This window comes from Coenobita brevimanus, chromosome 77, assembly GCF_032717465.1.
Source record: "Coenobita brevimanus isolate Jiangsu-jjx chromosome 77, ASM3271746v2, whole genome shotgun sequence".
Taxonomy (NCBI): Eukaryota; Metazoa; Arthropoda; class Malacostraca; order Decapoda; family Coenobitidae; genus Coenobita; species Coenobita brevimanus.
In genome coordinates, this window is record NC_137030.1 from 1,398,891 (window position 1) to 1,409,403 (window position 10,513).

General features: G+C 46.5%; 2 protein-coding genes across 2 annotated transcripts; one reads left to right on the top strand and one right to left on the bottom strand.

Moving 5' to 3' along the window:
- Positions 1-3,803: 3,803 nt before the first annotated feature.
- On the bottom strand, positions 3,804-6,216 carry LOC145408409 (uncharacterized). Its single transcript, XM_080279137.1, has 2 exons — positions 6,181-6,216; positions 3,804-4,487 (listed from the first exon to the last, which is right to left on the bottom strand). The coding sequence occupies exons 1-2, from the start codon at positions 6,214-6,216 to the stop codon at positions 3,804-3,806; spliced, it is 720 nt and encodes a 239-aa protein (XP_080135263.1).
- Positions 6,217-6,248: 32 nt separating this feature from the next.
- On the top strand, positions 6,249-8,111 carry LOC145408410 (peritrophin-44-like). The gene is made up of 2 exons (XM_080279138.1): positions 6,249-6,266; positions 7,509-8,111. The coding sequence occupies exons 1-2, from the start codon at positions 6,249-6,251 to the stop codon at positions 8,109-8,111; spliced, it is 621 nt and encodes a 206-aa protein (XP_080135264.1).
- The last annotated feature ends 2,402 nt before the right edge of the window (positions 8,112-10,513 follow it).

Sequence of the window (10,513 nt, forward strand, 5' to 3'; positions counted from 1 at the left end):
GATGATAGATAGATAGATATAAATAAATAGATACATGGATAGACAGACAGGTAAATAGATAGATAGATAGATAAATGGACAGATAGACTGCTTGTAAATAATAAAACATTTTGATATATTGTCACAGTTTCTCTGAGATAGATAAACAGATGGATAGGCAGATAGATACATAGATAGACGGGTAGAATGATCGTAAATTATAAAACCAATTTAGATTTGGTATCACAGTTTTTTCAGTAATTAATAAAACCAAACCCATCAAACGTTTCAGATTCGGTTGCAAACACCAGTACAAACACACCCACATAAAAGCAAGTAGACAATTATACCATGCCATGTGCAGAGGATGGAGAGTGAGAGACTAACAACGAGAGTAGGCTATATGTGAATGAGGTGGAGGGGGGAGAGGGAGGGGGAGGCCGAGGATTAGATGAAGGGATGGAGTAGAGAGATAAGTGAGAGATTTAGGTGTCCGTTGGGGGAAGGGCAGGGAAATGGCAGAGGGGGAGGGGGAGGGGAAGACCGAGGATGAGATGGGGGGATGCAGTGGAGAGGCATATGAGAATTGCGGTGTGGACAGCGAAACGGCAGGGGACAGGGCGACATGGAGGCGATTTGTCTGCGGCCACCCCTTACTGGATTAAGGCGTCTGACTATAGATACATAGATGTTCAGATAAATAGATAAACAAACAGATAGATAGATAGTTCTGTAAGGCTCGTCCACACCAAAGGCATGCTGGTGCGGCCGCGAGTTGTGGATGACGGTAACGCATAGAAGTGACCCTAGTGTTGTTTTGTTATGACACTTAAGCATAATGTTTCGTCTTTGTCAGCTTCCCTCAGTGGCCTTGCTAATGGTGGGCGGAGAGAGAGTGGAAGCAGAGAAGATCAGGGATTATGGGCGATGTATGGAATCTTCCTGTGTGGTTGGATTAAAGAGTGAGGGTGGGGTGGGTGGAGTACGTGAGGATGGGGTGGGTGGGAAGAGAGGGTGGGTGTGGTGAAGGTCAGGTGAGGGTGGAGTGGGTTGAGTAGGTGATGGTTGGGTGTGGGTGGAGTAGGTGATGGTTGGGTGTGGGTGGAGTGGGTGAGGGTTGGGTGTGGGTGGAGTGGGTTGAGTAGGTGATGGTTGGGTGTGGGTGGAGTGGGTTGAGTTGGTGATGGTTGGGTGTGGGTGGAGTGGGTTGAGTAGGTGATGGTTGGGTGTGGGTGGAGTGGGTGAGGGTGGAGTGGGTTGAGTAGGTGATGGTTGGGTGTGGGTTGAGTAGGTGATGGTTGGGTGTGGGTGGAGTGGGTTGAGTAGGTGATGGTTGGGTGTGGGTGGAGTGGGTTGAGTAGGTGATGGTTGGGTGTGGGTGGAGTGTGTTGAGTTGGTGATGGTTGGGTGTGGGTGGAGTGGGTGAGGGTTGGGTGAGGGTGGAGTGGGTTGAGTAGGTGATGGTTGGGTGTGGGTGGAGTAGGTGATGGTTGGGTGTGGGTGGAGTGGGTTGAGTAGGTGATGGTTGGGTGTGGGTGGAGTGGGTTGAGTAGGTGATGGTTGGGTGTGGGTGGAGTGGGTTGAGTAGGTGATGGTTGGGTGTGGGTGGAGTGGGTTGAGTAGGTGATGGTTGGGTGTGGGTGGAGTGGGTTGAGTAGGTGATAGTTGGGTGTGGGTGGAGTGGGTTGAGTTGGTGATGGTTGGGTGTGGGTGGAGTGGGTGAGGGTGGAGTAGGTGATGGTTGGGTGTGGGTGGAGTGGGTTGAGTAGGTGATGGTTGGGTGTGGGTGGAGTGGGTTGAGTAGGTGATGGTTGGGTGTGGGTGGAGTGGGTTGAGTAGGTGATGGTTGGGTGTGGGTGGAGTGTGTTGAGTTGGTGATGGTTGGGTGTGGGTGGAGTGGGTGAGGGTTGGGTGAGGGTGGAGTGGGTTGAGTAGGTGATGGTTGGGTGTGGGTGGAGTAGGTGATGGTTGGGTGTGGGTGGAGTGGGTTGAGTAGGTGATGGGTGTGGGTGGAGTGGGTTGAGTAGGTGATGGTTGGGTGTGGGTGGAGTGGGTTGAGTAGGTGATGGTTGGGTGTGGGTGGAGTGGGTTGAGTAGGTGATGGTTGGGTGTGGGTGGAGTGGGTTGAGTAGGTGATGGTTGGGTGTGGGTGGAGTGGGTTGAGTTGATGATGGTTGGGTGTGGGTGGAGTGGGTGAGGGTGGAGTAGGTGATGGTTGGGTGTGGGTGGAGTGGGTGAGGGTGGAGTAGGTGATGGTTGGGTGTGGGTGGAGTGGGTTGAGTAGGTGATGGTTGGGTGTGGGTGGAGTGGGTTGAGTAGGTGATGGTTGGGTGTGGGTGGAGTGGGTTGAGTTGGTGATGGTTGGGTGAGGGTGGAGTAGGTGAGGGTGGAGTGGGTGGAGTAGGTGAGGGTCAGGGTGGAGTGAGTGGAGTAGGTGAGGGTGAGGGTGGAGTGGTTGGAGTAGGTTAGGGTTGGGTGAGGGTGAGGATGGAGAGGGTGATAAGGGAGAATGGGTGGAGTAGGTGAGGGTGAAGTGGGTGGGAAGGGAGGGTCGGTGGAGAGGCTGAGGGTGGAAAAAAAGAGAAAAACACTGAGGTGAGAATGAAAATTGAGACAGGCAGAACGATAGGAGACATGATCCATTCCTTTTCCTTCTCGCTGGTAATATTTCTCTCATTCAGGCTATCACAGTGAAGGATGAGTCTCCCTGCCTACCTCCCAGCTGCCTTAGTCTTCCCTGTTTCCAGAGCCTTCCACTCTTACTAAGATCACTGACTTCAGACGCTACAGATTAAGGATTTTACGTAGGCAGGGTTGCAGTACAGAAGCACAGTTTTTAACCTCTTCCTTTCCGTGACATCTTAATCAAATTGGAATTCTTGGCATTGGTATTTTATTGTTTTCTTACCTGTCGGGATTCATTTAGCTTTCATCAGTTTTATTTCATTTTATTTTTTTCTTACCTGTGGGGATTTATTCAGCTTTCGTCATCGGATTTACTATTATTTTATCTTACCTATGGGGATTTATTCAGCTTTCGCCGTCATTTTTTTTTTTACCTGTGGGGATTTATTCAGCTTTCATCACTTTTATTTTCTATATTTCATACCTATGGGGGATACAGCTTTCATCATCAGTTTTTTTTTTTTCTTTATTACCTATGGGGGTCAGATATCGCCTTTATCATCAGTTTTATTGTTTTTTCTTACCTGTGGGGATTTATTCAGCTTTCAACATCTTCTTTCCTGTCACTACTTAATGCTTTTCTTTCCGTTACAGGTGGGTTTACATTCAGTGATAAGCCAAATGGTTTCCTGTAAGCCAAGAAACCATTTACAACGCTGGGTGGTAACCATATAACCAAACCATACGTGCTTCCTACGTGTCAAGTGGGTTGGCGGAGGGTTAGTGCCCCTCCCTGTAAAACAAATAACTCAGAGTCAAATGGCCACCCCATTCGGGATTATGGCGTCTGGCAATAGATAAATAGATAGACCATCAGTTTTATTTTCATACCTGTGTGGGTTAGATACAGCTTTCGTCATGCTCTCAAGCTCCATAAATTACGTAACAGCAGCAAAATATGGAAAATAAAATGATAAAAAGACTTCACTGCATTAGAGACAAAGACCAAGGCTTGTATTCCTGTCGGGAGGAGGCTGTGTAGCACCTCTTCCTTAACGATTAATTTTCCAAACTACCCAGTAATAGCCTACCCTCCTTTCTGCCTCATATCTTTTTAATAGAGACGTAGATTGCATGAATAACACTACAAGGATAGGGTAACGAAGCAGAATCGGAAATAAACCGGTAAGGAAGAGGTGTCAGTAAGCCTCGTAACCGCACCAGAATACCGTCCCGAGAGATGGAATGTTGTCAGTACAATTGGCTTCCCTGAGCGCTGGAGCACAGGGTTGTACACATGATGCGGCCGTGGAACAGTGGCCAGCGCTGGAGTCAAAGTACTGCCCTGCAGGACAGTTAAGCGCCTCATCTTCTTCCGGATAGTACTTGTCTTGCTGGCAGAGGTAGAATTTAGTGCAGTCGTAGGGATTTGCAATTTCCGTGAAGGCTGCCTCGCAGAACACCGTACAGGGGTCGCAGCATAAAGCCGGGTCCTCCTGGCATTCCTCCCCGTCGAAATACGTTTCCTCTGGACATGTGAGAGTCGGGGGTGGGGTCCCCATACCACACAAAAAGTATTGCGTGCAGTCAGTTGGGTCAGGAGCGAAGTAAGGTAAATCAGCTTCCTCCAGACACATGTAATTACACTTTGGTTCGCAGTACGCACATTGCAAATCGGGGCTGTCTTCCTCCAAACAGGCTTTTGTTGCATTGTCAAACTTGTAGCCTTCGTCACACTCAAACGGCACATCGCTGACACTACAATCTTCCAGACAAACATAGTAGCGACGGCAGTTCATAGGGTCGGCAGCGTGGTCACCTGGTGTACATTCTGGATCACACTCTGGGGAACATTGACCAGCTACACCCACTGCACTCACCACCTGCACAAAAAATATAATATGGTTAATACGATATACTTCATCACTATTATCGTCACCATCATCACCACCACTATCATCACCACAACCACCACCACCATTATCATCGTCATCATCATCATCATCAGACATTCTGGACCCACTAAAGCATCATTTTGAGGTCAGGTCATTTATTTTCGTCTGCTTAACCTCTGACCTTGTTTCTTACACACAAGGCACATCTACAAACCCTGCATCTAAGTACACTCAAGCAGGGATATGGAGGAGGGGGAGAGAATGTAATGTAAATTTGTGTGTGTGTGTGTGTGTGTGTGTGTGTGTGTGTGTGTGTGTTGAAGTGTATGTGTGTAAGTTTGTGTGTCTGCAATGAAGTGCATATGTGTGTGTGTGTGTGTGTGTATGTGTGTGTGCTTCAGTATTCCCTCACTATGACAACAGTAAGAATGTAGTAGAAAAACACCTTAAGACTGGACAGTGCCATAACGCTAACCAATAATTTCTGATAAACACGATAATGATACATATTTATTTATGATATTGCTGGTGACGGCCCTAGTAATTAAAGCGTTTGTGATCCTAATGCAGTTATCAATTATTTTAGTTATTGTTGCCTTTGTCGTTACTGAACGTTGTCGTTTAATGCAGATACATGTGTCAAAGCGCCTGAACCCCTTAGACCACAAGGCGATATTAATGGCTTTCTAGGTTGTAGTATATCTCTTAGCTCGCCAGTCACTGTAAGGTCATTTAAAGGCAGCACTACATCGAGTGAGTGGATGGTAGGCGCCCTTCTTACCACCTAGTACTGTAAATAGAAACGCACATATAATAAGGTAAATAAGTAGATGCCCAGATAAATAATGAAATAGTTTTCGTATTTACCAGCAAAAGCAAGAATCGATGAAAAGGAGACATTTTTGGCAAACAGGGGTAGTTCTGGTTGTTGGTAGATATAGGTACTTGTGGTTGTCTTGGTAGGTGTGGTAGATGTAGTAGTAATTATAGTCTTGATAACTGTGGTAGTGAAGACCAGTAGATTCCACCCAACAGGAGCTGTGACCCCGACCCCTCCCGTCAGAAACATGCCACTGGTAAAAACGCGACACTGCCTTATATAACCTTAGGTGGCTAGGACAGAAAATGGACTGGGAGAAAGTACAGTACGTGGGAAATATCAATGATCTTCGTATCGTTTTATTGTTTAGGGGGATGAAGAAGTGGTGATTCTCTCTCTCTCTCTCTCTCTCTCTCACTCAAAGTAAAACTTGATGTAGGCGCAAATACTGTACCTAGTTTACTGTTTGTTTGTTGTGTGTGTGTGTGTGTGTGTGTGTGTGTGTGTGTGTGTGTGTGTGTGTCCTTGGTGTACTGTATTGTCACGATCACACCTGATGATTCCCAAATGTGTGTGTGTGTGTGTGTGTGTGTGTGTGTGTGTGTGTGTGTGTGTGTTTTCACCACTGCCCTACGATTCTATAAATTTGTCGATGAAGGCCAAGTAGGAAGGGTACATGAAAGCAAAAAGGTACAATGACACATAGGCTACATGGTGCAAAAAGGTACAATGACACTTACATGGTGGAAAAACGTACAATGACACTTACATGGTGCAAAAAGGTACAATGACACTTAGGCTACATGGTGCAAAAATGTACAGTGACACTTTCATGGTGCAAAAACGTACAATGACACTTACATGGTGCAGAAAGGTACGGTACAGTGACACATACATGGTGCAAAAAGATACGGTACAGTGACACGCACATGGTGCAGAAAGGTTCGGTACAGTGACACATGGGTAAAAGTTTTTCATCCTAAGAACAGTTACAAGTATGGTACAGAAAGTAACCGTGACACCGCTATGAGAGAGAGAGAGGGGGGGGAGGAGGGGGGAGGGGGAGAAGTTGATGATGATGAAGGGGTAGTGGAGGAGAGAGAGAGAGAGGGGAGGGGAAGTAATAGGGGAGGAGGAGGAGGAGAGAATGGGGGTGAAGAGAAGGGAGGGAGAGATAAAAGAGTAGCTAGTATATAGTTCACCACTCCCCCGACCACCTCACTACTACTACCACTACCGCCAGTCTACCATCATCTCTACTCACTGCCACAACTACCATCTCAACCATACTTCAAGCACACCTACAGTATATACCTGACACCATCACCACTACTCTTACCACCACTACTACAGCTCTTACAACTACCCCGGAACCACCACTGCTCACAAGCACAGCTACAACCACGATCATGGCCTCTTTCTCCCTGCATTTACTGATATTCCTTGTAAGTCCAGTTCCTCTAGTGCTGTGAAGTATTAATTGTATTCATGTTTGCTGTAGTAGTAGTATTAGTAATAGTAGTAGTAGTAGTAATAGTAGTAGTATTAGTAATAGTAGTAGTAGTAGTAGTAGAAATAATAATAATAATAATAATAGTAATAGTAGTCGTCGTCGTAGTAGTAGTAATAGTAATAGTAGTAGAAGCAGTGGGGGTGCTGATGGTGATGGTGAAAGTATTGGTGGTGGTTGGTGGTGGTAGTAACAGTAGTAGTAGTAGTAGATCCCACGAATCCCTCATTACCACTACTGGAAGGGGGGGGGGATATCTCAACATAAAGGTCAAAATCGCATGAAACAAAAATAAAAGCTTGGAGAGAACCCAACTTCAATACATAGCAAGTGAGGGTGGATATTTAAATCTCCCGCCGAGGGCTGATACCTACATAATAATAAAGTAATTCTGTGTATGAGGGGTTGTAGTGAGATGCAGGGGGTGTTGGGGGATGTAGCATGACAATATTTGGGCTGCGTTATTTGTGGACTACCCGGTATGCGATATTGTGGGTGTGGGTGTGGGTGTGGCAGTGGGTGTGGGTGTGGCAGTGGTGTGGGTCATTCATACATATTCAGCTCCCCACAACGCGGGAAAAAATTGCCCAGCTGAGTGAAAGAGGAACATTGTGTATAGACCACCACGTATAGGAACCACCTTGTATGCAATGTTGCAGTGATCTGTGTACCGTTGCAGGTGGGACTGATGGGCGGTGCACTGGGGTACACTTATGAGGGCAGCTGCACACCAGACTGCACCGACGTTTCCAACGGATACAAGACGTGGGACCCTAAATCCTGCACACGATACTACATGTGCCAGGACGGGGTGGCCAGCGCTGTGCCATTAGAGTGTCCAGAAGGCGAGGTGTATAACAACCTTATACAGGGCTGTGACAAAGGCCCTGGCTGTTCTTCAGATTTTCCTCACTGCGTCCCGGACTGCCAGTATGAATGTGTTGGTGAACATTCGTCAGCACACCGGAGGGAATGCATAAAATACATCATCTGCAGTCCTTCAGGCACCGTGGTGGAGGAAACATGTACGTCACCCAACCCGTACTGGGATGGAACTAAGTGTCAGGAAGATAAGAGTAAGTGTTGTGACCCGTGCTTAGTGTTCTGCATTGAAAAAGACACCAAGATAGCCAACCCGTATGACTGCACCCAGTACTACCACTGCAACGATGATGAGTACTTCCCGGGCGATGAAGAGCTGTTTTCCTGTCCCACTGGACAGTATTTCGACCCCTATGAGCAGGAGTGCACAACGGATTCGTCCTGCCCTCAGCTGTGTTAAGGCTCACGGTTCAGTTCAAACTGGCTTTTAAGACCGTAACATGTCTTCCCTTGCGAATTATTCTAAATTTTACACATTAATACGTCTTCCTTAAGCACAATGTTGTATCCAGGTATGACTATTTTTCACCGTAGTGTAACCAGGTGTGATGACTTTTTAACTGTAAAATTGTACTCAGGTGTGATGACTGTATTTTTAAACATAATATATACCCTGCTTCTGTCACTGTATATTTAACTCTCACTTATTATAACAACTGTCTCCTAATATATATATATATATATATATATATATATATATATATATATATATATATATATATATATATATATATATATATATATATATTCTTTGAGGGAACAATCTTGCTGGCTCCTGGCCTTTGGTTTCTTCTTCCTGGCAATAAAAAAATAAAAAAATAAAAGGTTTCTTGTAGCCCTGCTAAGATGGTAACCAAACAGATGAATACCTGGTGGTGTAGTGGGTCAGGCAGTGCAAGTGTATGTAGTTCTGGATGCCTGGTGGTGTAGTGGGTCAGGCAGTGCAAGTGTATGTAGTTCTGGATGCCTGGTGGTGTAGTGGGTCAGGCAGTGCAAGTGTATGTAGTTCTGGATGCCTGGTGGTGTAGTGGGTCAGGCAGTGCAAGTGTATGTAGTTCTGGATGCCTGGTGGTGTAGTGGGTCAGGCAGTGCAAGTGTATGTAGTTCTGGATGCCTGGTGGTGTAGTGGGTCAGGCAGTGCAAGTGTATGTAGTTCTGGATGCCTGGTGGTGTAGTGGGTCAGGCAGTGCAAGTGTATGTAGTTCTGGATGCCTGGTGGTGTAGTGGGTCAGGCAGTGCCAGTGTATGTAGTTCTGAATGCCTGGTGGTGTAGTGGGTCAGGCAGTGCAAGTGTATGTAGTTCTGGATGCCTGGTGGTGTAGTGGGTCAGGCAGTGCCAGTGTATGTAGTTCTGGATGCCTGGTGGTGTAGTGGGTCAGGCAGTGCCAGTGTATGTAGTTCTGGATGCCTGGTGGTGTAGTGGGTCAGGCAGTGCCAGTGTATGTAGTTCTGGATGCCTGGTGGTGTAGTGGGTCAGGCAGTGCAAGCGGATGTAGTCCCTAAGGCATTGCATCTTAGGGGTGGTTGGGGCTCACTGTTCAGATAATGCCGCTCAGGGAAGAGGAACTGGTTACTCACGCCTTAAATATCTGAACTATATATTCTACCACTGGACACTACGCTCCCGATGAGGCAGCCATTGGTCCGATGTCAAATAGATAGATAGGTAGGTAGATAGAGAGGGATACGTAGTCAGAGAGATGGACAGGTTGACAGCCAGATAGGTAGAATGATTGGTCGATAGGTAGACAGACAGCCAGATAAACAGAGATGATAGATAGATAGATATAAATAAATAGATACATGGATAGACAGACAGGTAAATAGATAGATAGATAGATAAATGGACAGATAGACTGCTTGTAAATAATAAAACATTTTGATATATTGTCACAGTTTCTCTGAGATAGATAAACAGATGGATAGGCAGATAGATAAATAGAGAGGCAGATAGATACATAGATAGACGGGTAGAATGATCGTAAATGTAAAACCAATTTAGATTTGGTGTCACAGTTTTTTCAGTAAATATTAAAACCAAACCCATCAAACGTTTCAGATTCCGTTGCAAACCACAGTACAAACACACCCACATAAAAGCAAGTAGACAATTATACCATGCCATGTGCAGAGGATAGAGAGTGAGAGACTAACAACGAGAGTAGGCTGTATGTGAATGAGGTGGAGGGGGGAGAGGGAGGGGGAGGCCGAGGATTAGATGAAGGGTTGGAGTAGAGAGATAAGTGAGAGATTTAGGTGTCGGTTGGGGGAAGGGCAGCGAAATGGCAGAGGGGGAGGGGGAGGGGGAGGGGGAGACCGAGGATTAGATGGGGGGATGCAGTGGTGAGGCATATGAGAATTGGGGTGTGGGCAGCGAAACGGCAGGGGACAGGGCGACATGGAGGCGATTTGTCTGCGGCCACCCCTTACAGGATTAAGGCGTCTGACTATAGATACATAGATGGTCAGATAAATAGATAAACAAACAGATAGATAGATAGTTCTGTAAGGCTCGTCCACACCAAAGGCATGCTGGTGCGGCCGCGAGTTGTGGATGACGGTAACGCATAGAAGTGACCCTAGTGTTGTTTTGTTATGACACTTAAGCATAATGTTTCGTCTTTGTCAGCTTCCCTCAGTGGCCTTGCTAATGGTGGGCGGAGAGAGAGTGGAAGCAGAGAAGATCAGGGATTTTGGGCGATGTATGGAATCTTCCTGTGTGGTTGGATTAAAGAGTGAGGGTGGGGTGGGTGGAGTACTTGAGGATGGGGTGGGTGGGAAGAGAGGGTGGGTGTGGTGAAG